We start from the raw sequence: 24597 nt of genomic DNA, 5'->3' as shown, positions 1-24597 counted from the left end.
CACGGTGGCTTTTTATTACTATTCTCCAAGTTTGGTTCTGAGTGTGGTTGGTACTGTACTGTGCTTTCATTGTGATATTCAGTAGTTGGTGGGCTTGCCTTGTGAAGTCAGCACAAGACACACGATCCCTCCTGCGATCGTCGTGACTTTGCCCGCCGAAGCGTGGCCGACTAGGGCAAGCAGTTGCATCATCATCACCACCACATGTCCACGTGACGAAGGAGTGAGAAGAGGCTTTAAAGGAGCAATGGGGTGACATTTAACATGGCTCGAATCCCGGCCTCATCTGTCAAGCTGTCCACCAGGAGTCACGATGCAAAATAGTTTCGCTCTGCGGTGCATTATAGCTGTGCAATCGAATTTACAAAAACAGTCAGAGAAAGTTGCCGCAGACGGCCGACACAATCCTCGCGTGACATGGAAAAGGCCTGGTGCCTTTTTTCTGTTTCTTTCTTCTCGGCTCCGCCGCTTATACCTGCTTGAGCTGTGCCGCTGTGCGTCACCAGTCACGTGCCAGGGACTTGGGTTACTACGTCCTCTCGTTCTGGATTAGGGCCGGCGTCTACTTTTTGTTCCTGGGGGGCACACTCCGAGATTTGCGCCCCCCTCCCGCCCGTACCACACAACATCTTATCAATGATATCAACAGTGAGTTGCCTATACTTTCAGGAGCGACTGCATCATTATTACCTCGAAGGAATTTTTGAAGACCTCGACCAAGCAGTTCTCGCTCGCGTTTAGCTGTTTCGCGCCGCTTCCGAAAGTTGATCGCTGCCAGTGGACGCTTTTTTTTACCGTCGTGCGACATAACTACGGTGGCAGGCCATCATGTATGCACACAATGCTTCACAGTGGGGTCACGATACAGCGCCCACAGCTCCACACGACAGCTTTTACCACGCAAAAACTATTGCACGAGGGAGGAATGCCAACGTGCAGTAGTAGGAGCAGCAGCACTTGACAGTGACAGGCAGACGCAAATTTGTTGTTGTCCAATGCCAGAGTGAAGAGTGCAACCGTCCAGGCGCCGCCGAGACGCCTTCTGGTTGCGACGATGGTTGTATTCCGAAACAATAGCGGTGACCGCGGCAGGAGTGGCATGCATAGCAAAACATTCTGAGAAGGTGGTATACAGGCGAAAACTACAATGTAAGCTGTCAAGTGGATCGAGAACGAAAATTTTTCAATATCGTCCGTTTTTTTTATATAATCAAACTCACACTCAAAATTTTTACTTCATGTGCCACATATGCACGTTGGTTTAGAACAGCGTGCATTTTATGATCCAATGTCATCGGTTTGTGGGACGCCAAACACCGTGAACTCCCAGCCATCAGGCTGTCATTTTTGCGCCCCCTCGGCGGACGTCTGGGGGCAATTGCCCCCCCCCCTGTCCCCCCGCAGACGCCGGCCCTGTCTGCGATATGCTCTTTCACGAGTGGAGGATTTTTTAAAGGTGCATGTGTGAAACAGAAGCGCTCGCGCGCGCTCTGTACCTGCGCTTATTATTCTTTCACAGGAGGTCATTTAATTCGTCACAGAACACTCTGCAGCAAAAAGCAAAAAAGATTGAGGGGTCACCTCAGGGCTCCTTAAAGCAGGTCTACTGTATCTAGGTGGCGTTGGCTGTTGCTATAATACTTCGTCTTCGTCGTTAGCTGTTGCCAAAACGATAACAATGGGAGTCGAAAGTCTCGGCTTGACGGCCTTTTATTCCTACACGCATGAGAAGTAATCACAATGTGGTAGATATTTCGTTAAATCCTGAAGGAAATGGAGATGGCAAAACTAAGTGAGGGCCCTAGAGCTTCCAGCAACTGCGCATCATGAGGTCGAAGGAGCCATCTTCATCGATGGAAGCGCTTACTCCAGCGTAGTAGTCCAAGAACTCATCCTTCGTCACCTTAGACCATGAAAGAAAGCTTTGCCATTTTAGTGAGAAGAGCTTAAGGGAGCCTGGACGGCATCTCGAACACATCTTTTTACCACATGACATGAATGTATTACCTTCAGGAATTGTCACGTAAAATATTTCCAGCACGCATTTCCTTCTGGTGTGTTGTGACGGCAGCTTATCCAAGCACTTTTATTGGCTGTCGAGAAGCGTCTGCTACAGTGTGGGAGCAAGACAAGCTGACGAGTGTCGACTGCTCTACGTCAGACGCAGTCCGCGCGGCGCCAAATACAAGGGTCGTCCAAGGTTGACCGAGACTTTTACTTGAGAAAAGTCAGTGAGTAAATGCAACTAAATGAAACTTTTGGAGAATTAAGTGCAATCCTTCTCGGGTCAGCGACACGTGCAGCACGTCAGCAGTGCACATGCAGCAGTGGCAGCTATCATGGTTGCGAGCAGTGTGTCTAGAGCTGTGGAACAGCAATGCATAATCAAGTTCCCTGTGAAGGAGAATGTCAAACCAGCTAAGATTTTGCAAAGATTACAGGCGCAGTATGTATGAGGAACAAACGGTGTCAAGGGGAAGAGTGTACGAATAGTGCAGACAGTTTGGCAAAGGATGGGATATGGTCAAGAATGAACCACATGGAAACGTTCGTCCTACTGCAGTCACGCCAGTGAACATCGCAGGCAATGAGCAAGTCATCTTTGAGAACCGGCGAGTAACAATTCGGGGCATTTCAGCCCAGCGTAATATAGTGTCGGTAGTGTGGAGACAATCATTCACAAGCACTTACTGCTCTGCAAAATCTGTGCAAGATGGGTTCCCAGACACCTCACTTGCGACCAGGAGGGAGCGCGCATGACAGTCTCTGAGCAAGTGCTGAACCGGTTTCAATCCGAGAGGGACGAATTTTTGCAATCGGTCACATGATGAAACCTGGATGCATCATTTCAGCACAGAGACAAAAAGAAGCAGCATAGAATGGCGACATCAGGCTTCCCCGCTGCCAAAGAAAAGCAAGATGCAGCCGTCTGCTGAAAAGCCCATGGGAACAATCTTCTGGGACACACGGGGTGTCATCCATGTGGACTTCTTGGAGCAAGGGGTCGCGATTAATGCCCAGTACTAATCCACGTTGATAAAGGGTGCCGTGTGAAACGCAATTCGCAAGAACAGGCCTGGGGATGTTGTCCAGAAGGGTCATTCTTCTTCATGACAATGCAATCAACAGCGAATTTGACGGAAGCAACCCTGGCCGAAATGTGCTGGGAGGTTTTGCCCCATGTCCCTTACAGCCCAGATTTAACCCCAAGAGATTACCATTTGTTTGGGCCCCTTAATGAGTACTTTCGAGGAAGGACGTTCCACACAGATGAAGACCTCCAGAAAGATGTCCTGCAGCCCACATCTTTCTACGCTAAAGGCATCCAAGAGTTGCCACAGCGATGGCAGCGGTGTCTAGATGCGCAGTGAATACTTTGAAAAACTTATGTAGTTTGGTGCTTCCCAAATTTTTCATTGTATAGAAAGAAATAAAAATCTCTGTCAAACTTGAACGACCCTTGTACAACCGTGAAACGATAAAAAGAAGGCGCGCGTTTCACTGTGGTGTGATGTGATGACGTCACAACGGCGGGAAAGGGCTTTTCTGACCCACGAGAGTAGTATAGAGCGGGCTCCAGGATCCACCACTTTTGTTCCAATCCAGAGCAAGCCAATTCTAATCCAGCTCAAGTCAGTTCTAAGCTCGCTGATTGGTCTATTCCGCTCATTGGCGACGCCTACTCATCGCTGATTGGCTGGCCATCACTTCAATCACATTCATTTTTGGACGCCCCTCTCTGCTGATCGTTGCACTGATCCGGGGCGACTTATAGACCACCCCAATCGCTTATTGGTCAATTCCACTCATTGGTTACTCGTTTAAGCTCGCTCATAAGTTGCTAGACTCCCAATTGCTTATTGGCCCATAGGTCCAGGATGCTTTCTCATTGGTCCAGGGTGCCCTATTTGTCACAGACTGCCCCAACCACTTATTCATCAATTCCACTCACTGGTTAATATCCTAAGCCCGCTCATAGGTTGCAGGACCTCAAACTGCTTGTTGGCCCATAATTCCAGGATGGTTTCTGGTTGGCCGAGACCTCCCTATACGTCACAGTCTGCCCTAATCGCTTATTGGTCAATTTCACTCATTGGTTAATCTTCTAAGCCTGCTCATAGGTCATTTCGACTTTCCTATCCTGCTGGATCTCCTGGTACGGTGTCTCGTCCAACATCATAAACGATAGAAGCCAGCTGTTCGAAGCCCAGTTTTTCTCAGCTTTCACCGCTTCCCTGGGACGACACGCTATCGCACCACTTCATACCATCCGGCTTCTAATGCTCTTGTGGAGCGTTTCTACAGGCGATTGATGGCTGCCATCATGGCTCACGACGGTCCCACCCATTGGATCAATATCATTCCACTGGTACTTCTAGCCATCTGCGCTGCGCTTAAACAAGATCTTGCATGCAGTAGCGGGAAACTCATATGTGGCACAACACTCCGCCCACCTAACGACTTCTTCAATCCGTCCTCCGAACCATGCCGATCCAACCACTTACGTCAGTCGTCTTCACTGTTTGACGCCATTCATACCACGCCTGCGCGCACTGCCCCGTCCTGGCCGCACTACATCCCGCGCGAGTTGCAAACCACATCCCATGTTTTCCTCCAAACTGACGTTACTCGAAAGGCCCTTCCGCCACCCTACTCTGGTCCTCATCCCGTCCTCGAATGCATTGACAAGTTTTTGCCATTTCTATCAATGAACATAAAGAAGCAATTAGCGTCGACAGGCTAAAGCCAGCTGTCGGCGACGATGACCGCCTGCCAGTTTCACTACCCATCGACCCCTCACCGATACCAACAGATCATTACCCAATGAGTGGAATTGACCAATATGCTATTGCGGCAGTCCATGATGTATAGGGCAGCCTGGACCAACCAGAAAGCATCCTGGAATTATCGGCCAATAAGCAATCTGGGGTTTAGCAACCTATGAGTGGGCTTAGAAGATTAACCAATGAGTGGAATTGACGAATAAGCGATTGGGGCAGTCTGTGATGTGTAGGATACCCTGGACCAATGAGAAAGCATCCTGCAATTATGGGCCAATAAGCCATTTGAGGTCTAGCAACCTATGAGCGAGCTTAAATGAGTAACCAATCAGTGGAACTGACCAATAAGTGATTGGGGCCAGTGGCGTAGCCAGACCTCCACGGTAGGGGGGGCTCGATACGAAAACTCGCCCTACTTCCCCCCCCCCCCGCCGCTGATCCTGGGCGCGACAACATACACATACTCGTGCACGCCGCAAAATGCGGTTAAAAAAAACAGAACGAAAATAATTGATTTGGACGTGCACAATACGATTACATGAATAGGCTGTCATGTCCAATGAGGTGGCGTCACGAGATTGGAAGGATTTTGAAAAGCTCATACTTTGAAAACCATTCAACAGTGCTGCTTAGACGCCATGAACTGTAAGAACTTTCGCGATCGTCACACTGTCACCCCCCCCCATATATATATATTATTTTCTCCTCGGATTTGCACGATTTCCGTGGGTCGGTCCGTGGCAGGTAGGGGGGGCTCGAGCCCCCCTAGCCCCCCCGTGGCTACGCCACTGATTGGGGCGGTCTATAAGTCTCCCTGGATCAGTGCAGCCAATCAGCACACAGGTGCGCCAAAAATGCATGTGATTGGTGTGACGGCCAGACAATCAGGGGCCAGTAGGCGGGGCCAATGGGTAGAATAGATCAGTCTGCGTGATGGGTTGGGCCTATGACATAGCTGGAATCGACCAATCAGCGGGCTTAGAATTGGCTTGAAATGGGTTAGAACTGGCTTGCACTTGATTGGAAAAAGTAGTTAATTCAGGAGCACGCTGTATACTACTCGCGAGATTGAAAGCTCTCTTGTGCACCAGGATTGCGCGCTTCACTCATGCCTTTTGTGTGAATATGTATCACATGGCTTGTAAACCTAATTTCTACACTTTAAAAGAGAACTTCACCGCATTGCTAGCTCTGCACCAGGCATTCCCAGGAATGATAGGGTTATCGCTTCTGATTCCAAGAGAGAGGGGCGTACGACTTTTCGTGTCATTTGGATATGCTATGATAATTGACACACAACAACAACAACAACTTTATTTTGAGATGATGAACGGGGAGTTTCATCGCCAGGGGCGATACTCTACCCCATTGCTGGTAGTGATGTGGGGAATGAAATAATCAGCCCCTTCACAATAAGGATTGAAGTCCTATGGTGTCCAAAAAGGTCAAAAGAGCTTTGAGGAGAGAGCATTGGTGGGCTGGATTTTGCCAGGGACCAAGCAATTTTGAGAGAGAGAGGGTGCGAGAGTCCAGCTGATTAAGAGTCCCGGAGGCCCTACCATTCCTGGTAATGGTTTGCATAGAGCGTGCTGTGAGGTGAAGTTCTGTATTTAGAGTGTAGCCAACCATAATCCCGAATGACATCCTTCTCTCCCCTGATTTGATGAAAACGGGAGGCGGTCACCTTATTGTCACACTTGAGCAGTTATATATAAATTAATTGTCACAAAAAGCTGTTCGCTCTGCACCCTCCTCAAATCAGAAGCGATAACTGTATCTTTCGGCTCAACGGCTATCGCAGATCGTGTTATGCGTTTTTAGAGTGCACTCTTCCTGAGATATATTTTTCTAACCCTTCCATGCTCCTGTAAGAAACGGAAGAAGATAATGTACGCACGATTCCATCCACAATGCCACCTTCTTCGAAGGTGGCCAAGAAGTGCCTCAAGAGTTCTTTCTCACTACGTTGGCCGTTCAGGTACTCGGAGTCCGTGTGGACACTGTAGATGCCTTGGATGTCCTCAAATGTGACCTGGCCGTCTCCAGAACGGTCCATTTTCTCGAAGGCCTTCATTACCTGGGCTTCTCGCCTTGGACTCATGCGTGGCTGGAACGCAGAAATTAACCATAGAAGGCTTTTATTGGTGGCAAAGACACATTGAATAGTAGGGCTGTAAGTAAGGCCGTAAGTATAGTAAGGCCGTATAGTATATCGATATACTGATGTACCTCGGGATGTACTGATGTAATTGGGGATCAGTTGCAAGGTTGCCCTAGGTTGCAATTACTCTCCGTTTTAATCCCTAAACCCCAAAATTTACTCCCCAGCATGGAAATAGTCCCTAAAAACTTCGCACAAACTTTCGCGCATTAAGTCCCGAAAGGGACTAATGGTTGTGACAATGCATCTACTAGACCCCAAAAGGATTCAAATTACTCCGTTTTTACAGTGCACCAATCGGCAAAAAAGGTGCAGAACGGGACAAATAGATCAGTATTGTTCATCAAGCTGAGACACGCTGAAGTGGAGATGTGAAGCAATCAATAACAAGTAATTAAGTTACTGTAATTCATCAATCTTAGAATAAATAATTACTGTAACTAAGTATTTTGGATAATTAGTAACTGTAAATTTATTACATTTTACCTGTAACTTGCATTCAAAGGATATTTGCACCCTGTAGTACGTGTGAATGAGTTCACATTTCGTCCGCAGCATGGCCTCTTTCCAAACGCGAATTCTTTTCTACTGCCATTGTTTTCCATTTTTCTTAGAGCTACTGGCCTTGCTCAAGTTTTAGCATCCACTTGTGATATAATAAACAGTATACTCAAACAAGGTTCTTGTGGACACTCATCTCACCTGATCAACGATGTGGGTTATTCGCTTCTACGCTCATAAATTTAATTTATGATGATCTGTATGTACGACCGTGTAATGTTGAGTCACATGCTAATGTACAAAAGCTACTTATTTAATACATGTTTTAAATGTGTTCAGGTGTTGTATTTTCTACATTAATGTTTGCATTGTTTACATAAATATTTATGTTGATTATCTAGTTCGTTACATAAATTCTGACCTTGTTGTATGAAACGCTTCTCTTTAAAGTGACTATCGCATCCGGAAACTTAGTATAAGACCGATACGGTAATGTTCGGCACTACTTCATATCCTGTACGGCGGAAGACATCTGACCCCCCATCGCCTTACTTTTAACTGCCGCAGGACTACGCACTAACGAATCATGCCGTCCATTCTGGCTGACCTTTCCTGTGAAAATAAATAGATCCCCCCCCCCCTGTACTTGACCAAGTTCCTCTTCTGAAAACAGCTTACATATTAAATAAATGAGTTTTAAAGATGCGCACTTCCTCTGCAGCTAAGGATAAGCCCCAGCGATAGTAACGTCGTGATGACGTAAGCCAGGCACACGCATGGGAGCGCAGAGCAGGCGAGTGTCTCCGAGCTCGTCTGCTTCGCGTTCGCACCACAATGGTGCTAAGTGAAAAGTCCTCGTTAAATACGGCGACTTTCGCTTACCAATTGGTGTGAGTTTTGACACGACCATGTCGCGTGTAACACGGTGTTACGCTCCTGGCTGTACGAACATGTCCGACGCTAACCAAGAAGTGACATTCCACAAGCCGATCAGAGACTCGCCGCGACCTAAAGACGCCGTCCAACCCGGCCGCCGGTCGGCAAAGGCCCTCTGGCCGCTCCCTGATTGGCCTTGTCCGAATGATGTTTTCTCTGATTTCCAGGGAGGGAATTCCGGCACACTCTCAACATCAGTCTTCTGCTCTTGCCATGAATTACAGCAGTTTTTGGCGTCGGATTTTCGGCGTTGTTGTCGATGATGAACGAGGAGTAAAACGGCACCATAGTTTCGACTAGGACGCATGCCACAGTCCCTTTAAGTCTGTGATCATAGCTGTTTTGCGACATAAAGCCAGAAATCGTTAATATTTTATTCTGTGGGAGACGTTGTAACGGCTAGCCACTTTAGAGTCATTCACGAAAATAATTTAATTCATCAGTTCCCTCAGAAGTAGATATAAAATTTTATGGAATTCAGTTACTCTGCTCAGTGCTCTGTAACTGAATTCCACAAAATTTTTATCTCTACTTCTGAGGGAACTGATGAATTAAATGATTTTCATGAAATTGCGAACGTCTAATAACAACTTGCACAAATCTCTCAATCTCTGTCCCACAAATCTGAGCGGAAACATTTTTGCGGCCTTATTTCTTTGTGCTCTCGAAGACATACTTGACCTGTCCTAGGTCAGGTGTGGCCTCACAAAAGCACGACATCATTGGCTTTCTCAAGCTATGTCTTGGTTGCCATGCCTGTAGATTCCTAGATGCGAGGGACACGTTACCGTGACAAAATGACAGAGCAAGTAAGTGAAAATATAAACGTGTGTCAGAATGTGAAATGAGCTGCGTACAGGCGATTTTCAAGCTCAACTTCGCGGATCCAGGTGATGACACCAACAAAAGTTTTGCCAAATGCGAATTACTAAGGCACCATAGACCGCAGCTACATTATTTTGCTTTCACAGGCAGCGTGCTTTCGCAATTTAAACCCGCCTAACATGGCAATCTTCAAGCGATGCTCCCTCTTCCGAACCACATAAGGGCCCGGCAGTTATGTAGCTATAATTCCACGATATTGCCAACGAAACGAATCTATTTCGCCAGCATCTACACCCTAAGGGAAAAAAGGAGTGAATTATGGAGTAGTTGCGCTGTTAGTCCCTTGAGTGCAATTACCCTCTTTTTAGACCTTGACCCTGAAATTTACTCCCCAGCACAGCAGAAAGTCCCTAAACTTCACATAAACTCCCATGCATTTAGTCCTGAAAGGGAGCAATGGTGGTGGCAATGCATCTAGTCCCCCCAAAGGACGAAAATTACTCCATTTTTTCTTAGAGCGTATGTTTTTGAGCCCACATGTTCATGTTTCCTTTTATTCTTCCATTTCCTGTTCCTTCCTTCTCTTTACGTCAACGCCGACATTGGTGGTGAAAACGTGGCTGGGAACTGCTTGTCACTAAAGGTCCGTACCCACATGCGGTAGAGATGTGCGGAACCGTTTGCCGTGCGCATGCATGCCGTCCCAGCTATACCGCCTCCGCTCGCAACTCTCCACAGCGAGATCTCGTCCAACGCGAGAGCTTCTGAGACCACGTCTGACAAGATGGCGAACGACAGTCGAGTTATTGACTGTAGTTCCCGGTCTTGCATCTGAGCTTTTGCGAAACCAACACCACAGATGCAGGAAACGCAGGCTTATTTGGGTTCACTTGCTGTGGCGATAGCGCATTCTTTTCTTGTGAACAATGCTTAGCTTTCACATTCCTGACAGTAAAATATCTTACACTTTAATTACCTACGCCCCCAAATTTTTTTCCAATGTCTGACCAAAAAGTCATTTTAATGCAACGCTTTATAATGTAGGCAGCAATGACATTTTATTTCCTTCATAAATTCGCCGGTTGAAAAACGTGAGCCCCGCTGCGACATACCTTCCAGTGAACGACGCCGTCAATGCTCTCAGTGTGGGAGGCCGGAAGAAAACAAGAACGGGACGCAACTTCCGTTGACCTCCTCATTGGCCGAAGATGTGCGGCATCCGCCAAAAATCGTGCACCGCGCGGTCGACGAAAAGCGGAGGCGGCTTTTCTCGCCCCGCGGCTAGAGTTTACCGCGCCGCACTCGCGTTTACGCGCACATTCTCCGCATGTGGGTACGCGGCTGAGACACACATCTTCGACCAGCTCCCGTGGCCTAGTGGCTACAATGATGGCATTCCACGGCGAGACTGGGAGGTGACCCGGGTTCGGATCCGGGCGCCGACTGTGCTGTCTGTGTGTTTCCTTGGGCGTTGCTCAGAGGCTTTGAAGGGGCACTAAACAGTTCGCCGAACATTTGCCAGTTACGACGCCTCGTGAAAGAACGTGGTTGACAATATGCAAACATATAATTCCTTTACTTGTAGCGAGCGTATTTAGCAATAAACAATGCCATTCAAAGAGCATATTCCACGTGCATCTCTCCCACCTTCTCGGAGAGCACCTACGTCATACGTCTCGCACGTGTAGCAAAGCTGCATTCAAGTCACTGGAGATGGGGGAGATTTCGGACTCATAGCCAACCACAGACAACCTGCCGTGCGCGAGGAGAACCGGTTGTGGGGACATCGCTGTGACCTCGCGGAGCAATATAGCACTGAAGATATAATGCGCACATGAAATGGAACATTCCGCGGACTTCTGGTATGGTTTGAACTGGCTATGCTGTGCATTTCAAGTGGAGAGATGTTTAGAATTCGCCTCACTTCCCGATATTACAATAAATCAATGTATAAGGGTCTCGTATTTTGACTGGTTAATGGAGCGTGACGTCGAAATGACGTGTCGCTACCGTCGGCAGAGCACCGTAGCAGGGCATTGCAGGGCGGGGTATGAGCCGGAAAGAGTGCAGTGTTTATTCTGTCGGCTTAGAGCCATTATTTACTTTTTGGTGCCAATAATTTTTTAAAAACGTTCACCGCCAGGAACGTAGCACAATGCATTAAAAAAAGTGCATCTTGTATACCTGTTTAGTGACCCTATAAGACAAATGTCAGCACAGTTCCCTGTGAAATTGGCCCAGGAAGCACGACCCCCTCCCTGCAATAGTCGTGGACAACTACGGCAAGCAGTTCCATCACCACCACCACACGTCTTCAAGAAATCGCTTCAAAGCGCCGACACCGAAGCTAACTCCGCACACAGACAATTACACTGATCGTTAATGTAAAAAAATAATAATAAATAAAAAATCTTACCCGTACAGCCCGGATGAATTCGTCGTATTTGATGGCTCCCGAACCGTCGGCGTCGAATTGCTCAAAGAGTTTGTCGAGGTCCTCATCACTGAGGAAACGACTGAAACCGCACTGGTTCAACCCTGTGATGAACTCTTCTCGAGACAAGTCTCCGCTGCCATTGGCATCCATGCGCCGAAACACACTGTTACAAAAATTGGACCGGGATTCTCATCAGGGAGGTTTTTAAGCCATTCTAGATGGTTTATTAAATAACTTAGTATTGATATTCCTACGATATTTATTTTAGATTTCTGTTACATCTCCCCTTATTACGAGATCTACACTGTTAAAACATAACTTCACGCCCACGCCCCTGGCAACCCATCATCCCGAATGACATCGATCGTTCGCTCCCCTGATTTGTTGAAAATATATGCCCCGCGCTTTCACTGCATCTTTTGTACATTGAGGTAACCACACGTTGCTTTGACTTCCTGTATTTAATAGACAACAGTTTCTCGTCCTTCAGTCTATAGCTGGAACCGCATGGCGCGTGTTTCAGCGCGGAAAACACGTCGTAGTACGCTGGGCGCAAAATTTCCTGCGGAGAACCGGTTTCTAGCGCGTGCTCGATCGCGTCGCAACCTCTTGATATTTCACGCGGACGGCAACGTGGCAATCATACAGCGTGGCATGCGTATCAGCTTCCAGTTCCGTAACCCATGGAAACCCCTGTTTTTATTTTGACGCTGCATCCACCTGTTGTATGGTTGTCATGGAAAGCCTCTCAAAAACGCTTGTCATACTTCAAGATAACGAAAGGTAGAGGGAAGGTCCTTGCTGTTGGGATATTGGAAGTAAATAATACAGACACTTATTGAAGAGGGCCATGTGGGAAGAAATTTAAACGACACTTGATTGCTCCGCGTTCCGTGAGAGCGGCGCCGTGTGTGCACCTTGCTGAACCTACTGATCTCTATAGTATAGGCTGGATCGCGCATAGGGTGCTCCACAGCGTGATCACCGGCCGCCATATTGGTGGGCCCAACGCATTCTGTCGTCTGCATTTAGTTCAAGCGGGGCTGCCCGTATTTTTTAAAATTTCCTTTAAACTAAAGGGCATGTCATGCCAGTTTAAACCGCAATAAATACTCCAAATCAAATCGCTTCCTATTGTTTCCTATGGGAGCAGCCGGCGCCAGTGGGCCCTCCAACATGGCGGCCCGAATGCACGCCTCTCCCCCACGAGCCCCTCTCCCATGCGCGATCCAGCCTTTATACATAGAGATCAGTGGCTGAACCAGTTCAACAATTAACCTTCTTCTTGCTTCCTAATCGCTTGTTCTCGCACCGAAATTTCATTCCTGTAGCAAATAAATATAAATATATTTTATGTGCGTGTTCTATACTATGTTTTGCGTTAGTGCATATTACACATGTACTGGCAACACTGCGTGATATTTTCTCTCGGCGAGTTCCCCGTTTCACGAGATGCACTTGATCCATGCGGTTTGGCCCGCGTGTTTTTACCGGAGCGTTTTACGCCCTGAAATACGCCCTATGCGGCTCCAGCTTATCTGTCTGTCTCCTGTCCCGTTGAAAACAGAGAGTGTACCCTTCATTTGGACGCATTAGTGCAGCACATAGTTGATTTTACTCCGCGGGAATGGGCAGTCTTCACTGACTCAAAATCTGCACTGCAAGCGATTGAAAATTCTGGCATACGAGGCGGCTCATCCGCAACCCTAGTGACGGATGTGTTAATGGCTTACCACCTTGTGTACGAAGCAGGGCCCAGGCTGGTTCTCCAGTGGGTTTCAGTCCATTGTGGTGGCGTGGGGAATGAGCAGGCCGACAGCGCCGCAGAAGCATATCTCTTCTCGGAGACGGACGAGTATTGCGCTGCTGAGAGGAGACCGTCGTTCCATTCTTCCACGCCTCGTGACGCCCCTGGGTTCCCGCCAATGGACAACTGACATTCTTCCCCCATCTATGCTGAGAAGAGTGGATTAAACGCTCTTTCCGCATGCCACGTAACACATCTCGTCAAGATGCTGCATTAATTCATCGTATGCGACTCGATGCGGCATTTACAACTCAGTGGCGTTACCGCTTGAGACAAGTTGACTCTCTCAGATGCTGTCACTGCGGTGCTCTAGAAGATTTAGAGCACATTACGCTTCATTACCCACACTACCAACCTTTCCGACTGGACTCCCCCCCCCTCTCTCTCTCTCTCAAAATTGCTTGGTCCCTGGCGAAATCCAGCCTACCAACGCTCTGCACTCGAAGCTCTTTTGACCTTTTGGACACCATAGGACTTGGATACTTATTGCGAAGGGGCTCATTATTTCATTCCTCACATCACCACGGGCAATGGGGTTGAGTGTCGCCCCTGGCGATGGAACTCCCCATTCATAATCTCAAAATGAAGTTGTTCTTGTTGTCGGATGCATTATGCAAAATGCAAAGTGTCCATCCCATTTTCAACAAGTCAGGGGAGGGAATGATGGGTGGCTATTGGAGCGTGTCACGGTACTCTCAAAGTTTTTGACTTGCCTTCCAAGTCCCAGAATTCCTGTAGAGCCACGCTGCAGACAGAGTAGCCTCAACTTGTCCACTGGGCCTTCTGCCGTCTGCAGCTGCTTGGTGACGGCCACCTTCATCTCAGTGTCATTGCGTGTCTGTGGTGACTCTGGTCGTGGCATCCTAATCACTTTGGCTGGTCCTAGGGATTGGCTATAGTTGAGTATTTGATCATTTTTTTTTGCATGTGGTGACGCGTGAGGACAAGTACAATATAGAAGATACCAACTCCCGGATCGTAAACCAAAACCCTAATTGAATTGAATTCATAATTCGTGCCTTCGTCGCGAGGCAACTATGACGCCACACGTCCCTCCCGGGATCGAGCCCGCAGCCTTGAGATCAGTAGGCGGCAAATTCCCTATAGTTCGTGTCACTCTTGTTTCATGGCACCACGTGTTTCTTCGAAACCCAAGCGACTTAATACGTCAGTGAAACAACAACAACAGCTAGTTTCATCGCCAACAACTAGTTTCATCGGCAGGGGCGATAAGCATTGGGGTAGCGTATCGCCCCTGGCGATGAAACTCCCCACTCATCATCTCAAAATAAAGTTGTTGTTGTTTTGAACAAAAGACAAAAACTGACAGATTTTTCGCCTTACGCTTTGCACGGGCCTTGTATTAAACCTCTAACTTACAAGGATTTCTCTTCCGTGATACCAGACACGTAACCAAACTATAACCAAACTCGGGAGTCCTACTAATCGCCATCTTCTTGGAAACGAAGCGAAAAACGCAAAGCAAGATACTTTTATTTGCGACCAGTTTCGCTTTAGTGCAGCCCCCCCAAGCCTGTCCCCTTTGGTTCTCAGATTTTCCGCATTATTTTTTAATGTCAGAGTACCACCCACCTCCGTGATGAATACAAGCACCGGTATGCAAGTTGTGGGAGCAGCTGTTAAAAAAAAAAAAAAAAAGAAAGAAAGAAAGAAAAGCGTGCCGCGCGAGATACAATCGTCCTTGAAACAACACTCTCCTCGCACCTTGAGGCAGCGCGTGGGTTCTCCAAGAAAGAAGGCATGATCGCCAGTTTTATTCCGTGCATTCTATGCATAACGTACTGCAACCTGCTTGCAAAAATTGATAGTTTTTGCGCGTATTCAATTCTATAACAATTCACAAAAACGCTCCGGAGCTCGATTTTACCCTCGTCCCAACAAAAGTTTACATTGGAAATAAATGAATTTGATATCGAACCAAAGCACATTCTATGCTCTTTCTAATTGCACTATTTAATTTGCTATATGCAATGTAATAAAGGGGATGTAGTGACGACAACGAGTGAAACAGGACTGCGCGTGACTCGGGATTCTGTTCAGTTTTTGATCCTGCAGCAACAGCGAAAATTTCACTTCTGGTTTGAGCTCGGCTCCTGCCAATAAACCATTTAAATAAACCTCTACCTGAAAAACGTCATCATGACGTTGGTAGACAGACCGAGACCAAAACAGATCGGAAGGGGAGAGCTGGGTTCCACGAATGGGCAATTGTTCGCTGAAAGAAAAGTAGGACCGAAGGTCGCGTCCCTTTCAGAGACCATCGTAATCCCCTCAGGACCGTGGCTTTCGGACGCGACCTTGTTCGCCACTAGCTTTGAACGTAGTTTGAACTCTACCAAACTCGTGGCGCTGTCGAACATTATGACGTCATTTGTTTACAAATAGGTAGAGGTCTATTGGTGACCCGAACGCTTAACGCTCCTCTGAGCCCTCTCAGTCGGGCCAACCTCACCGGAAGTACTGCTGTCGAACACTCAAGCATGGAATGTCTCAACGGCCGTCCAACCACGCCTTCCATCCTTCTGGGCACACGACCCCGTACTCTGGTTTGTACAGGTCGAGAATTACTTCACTATGCATCACATCACCTCCGAGCATCGACAGCGCTACGCACAGAGAGCTACGCCAGCATCGAGAGCGCTACGCACGTTTTCGTCCGACGAGATTCTGTGCGCAAGCCTTACAGTCACCGTACGATGGAGTCCTGTCCCGCAGCCATCAGCACTTCACCCTTCAGTTTCCCAATCAACAGGATGTTGTGGTCAAAGCACGACTCAAACCTGCGTTCCTGGAACCCCTACAGTCAGCTCCCGTAGCCACACTCCCTCGACAAGCCACAGCTGCCCCTTCCTCTCCGCCACCAAAACGTTTACGCCGTGTACGTTGGGCGCTTCCGCTTTCCCGGGAGCTCATGTAGATAATGACTACTGTAGATAATGTTATCTGACTATAAAACGCACAGTCCTGCGCGGGAAACTGCCAACAACGAACTTAGACTAACCCGGACATGGAAATGCAAACACCGAACTTTTACTAACCTAATAATAAACTAACCAACGTGCTGTTCCGTCGTGTCCGCCCTGCTAATCCTAACGGGCGCTAAAATGTGTCTTTCGTTCGCTAAAACGACTTGGACAGACATCGAAAACCCGTGAATTTGAGTTAATGAGCAAATTTCAGTGAGCAAATTAAAACTATTTAGCATTCCTTGTCACATGTATAACTTGTGCTGGGCTTACAAGCAACAAGTTGTTCTATGCCGGAAACATAACCTGTCCGTTTGCTGCTTTACGGTAAGAGTGGTGATGCCTTTAATGTCCGTGAAACGAGATTACTATGGTGCCAAAATGCCATAACCACATCGTCAAAAATCAAATTAGGAGACACGTAAGGTGAATAACCACATCGTCGTCTCGGTGGATTCCCAGCTTTTGTAGAGTCAGATATCTTTGTCATAGTCTCTGCACCTTTCCAAGTCACAACTGACCACAGGTCTAGCTTACTGAAAAATTTTGGGCGTCGGCAAGGTCACTTTCGTTTCGACGGCTGCGTGACTCAAAAGGAAGGATGTGTCCCGCCATAAAATTAGGCGCCGTCGCGGCGCCGGCGAAAACTACCTTTCCCGCAGTATGATTCCTGAAACGCGACGATCCTTGACAAAATTCAGCTGTACAGTTGTAACAGATGCTAAATTATAAGTATCCATTTTTGCATATAATACACCTATGCGTGTTAGTTAATTGGATATATTGTCAGAGAACTCATGTAAGTCACCGAACGACAGACACATAGGAATAGGCTGTAATGCGATACTTGTGTCCGCGCAAAAGGTTATATAGCTGCATAAAATCACACTAGCGGCTCTGACAAAAAAGCACTGTTCATGTGCGGTCCCTTCGTCCGAAGATCACTAAGGAAACATAACTGCTGGAAATTAATGTTTCGTCGTCCCAGGGCTGAAAATAAGCTGCCTAAAATGCACAGTCGCGCGCGGGAAAATGCCAACATCGAACTTAGACTATCCTGACAAAAAATGCATGCATCGAACTTGGACTAACCTGACAAAAGATGCAGACACCGAACTTGGACTAACCGGACAAAAAACTAACCAACATGCTGTTCCGGCGTTTCCGCCCTGCTAAGCTTCTATCATTCGCCAAAACGTCTTCGACACTCGGCACTGCAGAGCCGTTCCGTGGGTGGGGCGAGTGGGCCAACCGCCCAAGGTGCTTTCCCCAGAAGGAGCGCCGGACGACACTTGTTTTCGTCGCGACCCACTCTATAAGATATATATATATAATAAAGTAGGTCGTGGTTTTCATTCTCCCTCTCTCTCTCTTTTCACTACAAAATGAGAATAGTGAAAGACGGGTAAGTTGGTGGAAGTCCATAATTGAAGAGCACACAAAACAAAAACACACTATTGCTTCGCTTTTAACGCAGAACCTTTGTGCAGCGCAAAATAAACTGTTATCGGGGTAGTTGAATATGAAGTGCTCATATGTGAATTCTAGGCACAATTTTCTTCCTGGCTATTGTTCCAGTTCTCTTAGTCAGTGCTCGGGGCGACAGGGGCTTCACACTTAACTCAGGACCGCTGCGCTGGACAGACATCGAAAACTCGTGAAACTAATAGGTTGATTAGTGATACCGGTTTTAGACACCGCATATAATCTTACGAAGCAACCGAGCATTTTCGATTTGTTTCGAGACCGTGAATTTGGCTCTACCCCAGCTCATACCAAGACAAGTCATACCGAGACAACTCATACCAAGACAACTCTTACCATGACAACTCTTACCATGACAACTCACACCAGGACAACTCAGACCAAGACAACTCAGACCAAGAGAACTCATACCACACTCACTCACTTTTTTGCGGGAAGGGGTGTTGTTTATTGAAGTAGCTTTGGTTTTGTACCATTCAAATTCAAGTCACGCGCCGGGAAAGGCCATACCAGGAAAAAATGTCACAGAATGTGACTTATACTGAAGGAAATGTACGAATCCCTCAGATGACATTTGCTGATGCACACTGAAGGATAGTTAAAGTGCAGTGCAATAGTAATGTGAAATGGGGAATGTTTTTTTAAAGAACCCAAATCGGTCGTTGCAAGGAACATTAAGACACTAATCCTTTGAATATGTGACCAATGGGCTCAATCCGTATCCCAGCCCATTACAATACTATTCGCAAGGTGTCCATTGGCACGCTTCTCCAGGAGTTGTTTTCGCGATGCCCTGGCACGACAGGCGCTAGCAACCCATTCTTCATGATAGCCAGACAGACTTGTAGAACATTAATAGAACGATAGGAAGAACTAAACAACAGCCTCCACGTCGAGTGAATTAGTCCGATTCTCCCGAACTGCCACAATTAAGGTCATCGAGGAATAAGCCTCCTATTCTTGCAAGCAGCTAGGCGTAGAGTCACTAAATAAGCTATGCTTCAGATTATCCACACTGAGTTCCAAGAGCGAGCATGCGCCATCTTGTTTCCGCACCACGCTACCCTATATGACGCTACCCACGCGCACGCGAACGCGCACTGCGCACTTTAGCGCACGATGCCATCTATCGTGCGCGGGTGAAATGTTCCTTTCGTTTGCAAGCAGCAGCTGACGGCCTTGAGCTCACCTTGACATCCTCGGGATGCTGTGATTGACAATGCATGGATTATCGCACAACAATCATACACGCTACTCTATCCCACAGAGAGCATTATGTTAGCCGTCTTTGATCCTCAAATGGGGATGATACCGGTGTGGTGCGGAAACAAGATGGCGCTCCTGTTCTCCCTTGGACCTCCCTTGGACAAGCGCAAGCTTGCCCACATCGCGTTTCAAAAATAGTACTGCCCTCGCCCTGAGCAGGCATGCACTAACGTTATGTACAGAACCCATGAAAAATAAAAAATAAAATACATGATAATGACTTCTATGGTGAGCCCACGAGCGACCTCAAAGTGCGAGCATCAGAGCGCTGTTTCAAGGATGATTGTATCTCGCGCGGCACGCTTCTTATTTATTTTTCCCGAGCACTTCACCGATGTACCTATGTGAAGTTAGGTGCCCGTCAAAAATGTATGGGCCAATGACGCTGTCACCATGAATGCCACACTAGACATTAAATGACCACTATCACTGGTGCTTACCATGCAGCAGCCAGTACGGGTTAGTAGGGATAGTTACGGGTGAAGTGCTCGGGAACGTTGTCCAAGACTACCGCGACGAAATGCCTTTGTCCGACATTGTGAAAAGCGGCCCCGTATGTGCTTTGCCGCGGAAGGAAGGCATTTTGAACACGTCCTGTGATTTCTGTGCCGCAATAAATCAAATTTGTGTTTTCCTAATTTTGTAGTTTGAACTTAAGAGGTTGCCTTCATTATAAGTAAAGAACGAATTTTCATTGCGGTTGCAAGCACAAGAATACATCGTGGCGGTGCATAAGGAGCACATCGCTCTCTGCACTGTCACACCACCGTCGATACATCGTCCAACGGTCGCCTATGGACACTCAGAAAATATGGCATTACAGAAGCGAAACCAAGTGGGGAAATGGCATGATACGCATTTCTCCTGCTTCGAGATTGAAAGTGAATAGAAGGTCAATTGGTCAGAAAGCTGATTATTTCATGGTACGAAAGCTCAGGACAACAACAGAATCCCCGTTTCACTCCTTTGTTTTGCTTGTTTGTTTCGTGCGTACATTCTTTGTTTTCGCGATAAAATCACGTTATCTCGACTACACGACGGCCCCGTAGAGCGGACTGTACATCAATCAGATAAACAGGAAGGAAGGTTGGCGAAGCGGGTTCTGCGGCTGTTACTTTTCCATCAGCACTCCCTGCTGCCAAACATGCGGAAGAACACGTAATTCCGAGGCGGATAGCAATGTGAAAGAACTTGTGTTTGCGGTCCTACGCGAGGAACATATGTAAACCGAAACTAATTTATTACTCGCGAAAATGACTAGACCCGATGATTTGTTTTTCTTCTCTGAGGGGTATGTACTCAAGATCCCCAATGGTGTAGTAGATGTCGCGGTACCGTCGGACGCGTACTTTGAAAGCTGTCATTTCCGGGTAATTGATTTTTATTTTTAGCTAATTAATGAAAGTGCGCACATCATTTCCACATTGCATGGCTGGTAGACGATATCTCAGAGATGGTAACAAAAAAGAAAGTTTCCCGATAGATGGCGCCGTTATACCGAATTATTCAGCCCGGGGATTTATCTGAGACACCCTGTATAGGTATGCACGAATGTTCACAAGTCCAAAAAGACAATCATGCAGTCAGTCATTTTTTGCCACCTCCAAAATTGCCAGCTGGAAACAGGGGCGGATCCAGACCATTGGTTTGGGGGTGGGGGTGGGGGGCGGTTCCTTTGTCGAAGCGCGTATTGGGGGAGGGGAGAGAGGGAAATCCAATGTATCAACTGACGTTTCCCCCCCCCCCCCCCCCCCCCCACGGATCCGCCACTGGCTGGAAATGGCAGGAAGTTGGGCAACGCATTCTTGTTCTGCTTCGCAACGGTTCCTTACTGCGACACGTCGAAGAAATGCTAGCAAAAAGTCGTCTCATCCTGTATCGATTAAACGGTCTGTCTTTGCTGCATCCTGTTCTCTTCATCTACCTCGACACGCAACAAAAAAGACAAAACGTCCATATTTATTATATTCGAACGCGATAATCTTGCTCTTCTGCAGTGCGTGTGCGGAAGCAGACGATTATACGTTTGGGTTGCCAACCGATATTGCGTCGCTGCGAAAATAACGTTGGCATCGATTCTTGAACTTCGTCATTCGATGACCAATTGCTTTTCTTGAGACGTGTTCGATTTTGATCGTGTCACAGAACTAAAAATAAAATATTCAAAAAGAGCGAGCGCGGGCCTGACAATAGGTCAGTCATAATTTTGCTAACGGCGCGGGGTGGATTTCACCTGCACTGCAACAACCAATCACGAACGGACTACACTTCGCAACTTGAGTAAAGGTAATTTTGTTAACAGGATGAAATGCATTGGCTGAGAACTATCAAACTCTAACAACAACGTACATTTCTACGTTTATTATTCTTGAAACTGTGCACGTGACGTCACACCCTAGCTTTACCCGTGCTTTTTCCCCCTTTCTGGTGAACCGGCGCACCCTATCGCGCCCCACCTATAGGCATCCATATATTGCATTCGATGTCCGCAGATTTGTCACGAACGTCTTTAGAGCCACACTAAGAAATTTCTGGATTAACAAGAGCGTCTTACAATATTTTGAGTGACAGCAGTAATAAAAACTGTCAACACGCATTCGCAAATGAGACAATCGCTGTAGACAGCACTCACACCGCAAAGCGAACGGGACAACTAATGGTACATCTGATTGAAACAGCTTGCCTTGAAGAATAAGAAGCACCACTTACCCTGATTTCCAGATACTACAATGCGTACACCACGAAGAAGGGCTCTCTGCTGCGCCACAGAACAGCAACTACGCAGGGGGATACTGCAGCGCCGACCGCCGATGCTAGAAGCAGCCGCAAGAAGCTCCCATTACCGCAATGGTCCAGGGAAAATGGCGGGCTCCCAAAGCACATGATTTCCAGGAGCCACTCACAGCGCTTCCGATTACGCTGCGCGGGAAAAAGCATGGGTGAAGTAGTAGTAGTAGAAGTAGCTGCGTTTTGGAGCTTGGTGACGCCCGACTTTGGGGTCTGCTGCTCCATTTCTTTTAATTGAGGAGTATGTTCCTCTTCTTCGCTTGTATGTCGGCTGGGGGGAGCGGGGTAGCTGGATTAGGTAGCTTTTTGATGATTACATTCATAGATCGCAGGAGGATCGTCCTTTGCACTTTGGATCTATCTGCTGATCGTCAACATGCGGAGTTTCTTTTTCAGTGGACCTGGCCTAATATTTCTGCACGATTTGCGTTTCTTTGAGGAAGTCACACAGCACACTGAGTGCAATTTTTCGGTCTGAGCTAGTATTCCAATTGCCCATTATCTTGGCAAAGGTGAGAGGCGTGTGACTAAGCTTTCTTAGTTCCTTCTCTAATACTTCACGTTCTTTGGAGAACCTCTTGCACTGAGTGATGACATAGTGGCTGGTATCGGGAAGCATACACGTTGAGCAGTCAGGAGAGTCTGCTTTGCCCTGCTTGAAGAGGACGGAGTTGGTTGGCAGAACTCCGAGACGTATGCGGTGAATCAATATGGTGTATTCCCGTTTTATGTTGCCAGGTACGGAATACTTGAGTTCTGGATCAATATGTTTGATGTAATCTTCTGATCGCAGTGTTTTCAGCCAGAGTTTCTTCGCGTATACTTTAGTTTTGCTGTTGAGCAGGTTTAGTGCATCTCCTTTAGTGAACGGGATAGGTGATCGTTTCTGATGAGACAGGGCCTCTTTTGCCAACTTGTCAGCTAGTTCATTTCCGTCGATACCACAGTGAGCTGGTACTCATTGTAGTTCGACATGGTGTTCTCTATCGATTACATCTGAGTGATCAGTGTGAATCTCGTAGGGGAGCAAATTTGTCATGTCCGGTAGATATAGTCCCTGTATAGAGCAGCTTTGGAGTCACTACAAATAATCCAGGAGCCGATTTCGCATGTCTTGATATAGGTGAGAGCTTTCAATATTCCATGCAGTTCTGCTGCTGTGGATGATATCGTATGTGACAGCTTGTAGCTTTTTGAAATGTCTTCTCCATAAACTGCGCTGGTTGAGCCGAGTGCCGTAGTAGAACCATCCGTAAAAAATCTTCTTTGCTGACGGGTGGGCATCTTCCAGATAGTTCAGTGCAAGTTGCTTTAGCTCCACGGATGGGAGGTCAGCTTTCCTTTTAATACCTGGGATTTCAGTCCTGGGATGGCCATGGTCGGCAGAAGCCACGGTGCCTTTTCACGAGTAAGGGTGCGTTTTCTGCATTTTGGAAGAAACTTTTGTATGACTCCAAGATGCCGATGCAATGCAGATTTTTTGTGATCTTGTATTTTTTTAACCAAGTGGTGCTGAGTGTGCCTGGTGATGATTCGGATCAGATGGCGTCGGGTTTCTCTTTTCCGATGTGCTTCGAGTGGAGGTTCTTTTGCCTCGACAAGTACCAACTGTGACCGCGCTGTTTTCGGAACTCCGAGGACTATTCTTGCACTGCGAGCAAAGATAGCTTCTAGAGTGTGTTCCTGCTTCACGGAGAGGTTCTGTATGACGGGGAGGCTGTAGTGTATACTTTGCCTGATCAAAGAATTATGCAAAGCTGCCAATGTTTGCGTGTTTCGCCAACGGTAGCATCCGAGATACTTCATTAGGTTCATGTAAGCGTTGTATTTGTTGTTCAGGCGCTTAACCTCGTTTGCCCAGGACAGCATTCAGTTAATGTAAACACCGAGGAATCTGTGTGTAGTGACTCGCTTGATGGGTTCTCCTTGCAAGGTAAGCTTGATGTTGCCGAGACGCTTGCGGGTGAAAGGGAGATATACAGTTTTTTCAGTAGACACGTCCATGCATCGTTCTTTAAAGAAATGTGAGACCGCTTTTATGGCGTACTGCAACCGGCGTCTAAGGGGCGCCGACTGCCTACCACATGCCCAGAGGCACATGTCATCAGCATAGACAGTACAGTGAACCTTAGGCGGTAGTAACGCTATGACAGATGCCATTAGGATATTGAAAAGTGTGGGGCGAAGAACGCCCCCTTGTGGGACCCCTCGTCCAATAGTGTGGTAGGGCGATTCACCATCTGCTGTTTTCATGAAGATGCTGCGATTGCATATTAGATCTCTGATCCAGACGTATAGTCTTCCGCTTATTCCGAAGTATCTGCGGGCGTCTAATATGAGAGTATGTGAGGCAGAGTCAAAGGCCATTTTAATATCAAAGAAGACTGCAACAGTGATATTGCTGTTCGCCTTGTTATGCTCCACTGCACTCACTAAGTCCATGATACAATCCATTGTGCACCTGCCTCGCCGGAACCCCGCAAATTCTTCAGGTAGAATTATTTCCTTCTCTATGAACCATTGTAAACGGGCAAGTACCATTGCCCTATTGGTCTGTATGAGTTTAAGGCTGCTGGATTTTTTCCAGGCTTAAGAATAGGTATCACTATTGCTGTCTTCTGGAG

The 24597-nt window shown here is 47.3% G+C and overlaps 1 protein-coding gene across 4 annotated transcripts; it reads right to left on the bottom strand.

Moving 5' to 3' along the window:
• Window positions 1-1685: 1685 nt before the first annotated feature.
• LOC135385573 (calcyphosin-like protein) lies at window positions 1686-22042 on the bottom strand. 4 transcript variants are annotated; one of them, XM_064614971.1, is made up of 5 exons: window positions 21896-22042; window positions 14162-14341; window positions 11621-11804; window positions 6679-6888; window positions 1686-1903 (listed from the first exon to the last, which is right to left on the bottom strand). In XM_064614971.1, exons 2-5 carry the CDS (start codon window positions 14308-14310, stop codon window positions 1802-1804), a joined length of 645 nt encoding a protein of 214 aa, XP_064471041.1. In that variant the 5' UTR covers window positions 14311-14341; window positions 21896-22042; the 3' UTR covers window positions 1686-1801. The 4 variants fall into 4 exon arrangements, with proteins under 4 accessions (XP_064471041.1, XP_064471039.1, XP_064471040.1 ...); XM_064614969.1 differs by having other exon boundaries at window positions 14162-14330; window positions 21896-22041; XM_064614970.1 differs by lacking the exon at window positions 21896-22042 and adding an exon at window positions 17528-17713.
• Between the last annotated feature and the right edge of the window lie 2555 nt (window positions 22043-24597).

Source organism: Ornithodoros turicata, chromosome 2 (assembly GCF_037126465.1).
Source record: "Ornithodoros turicata isolate Travis chromosome 2, ASM3712646v1, whole genome shotgun sequence".
Lineage (NCBI taxonomy): Eukaryota > Metazoa > Arthropoda > Arachnida > Ixodida > Argasidae > Ornithodoros > Ornithodoros turicata.
This window is presented reverse-complemented; position numbering and strand designations above follow the sequence as displayed.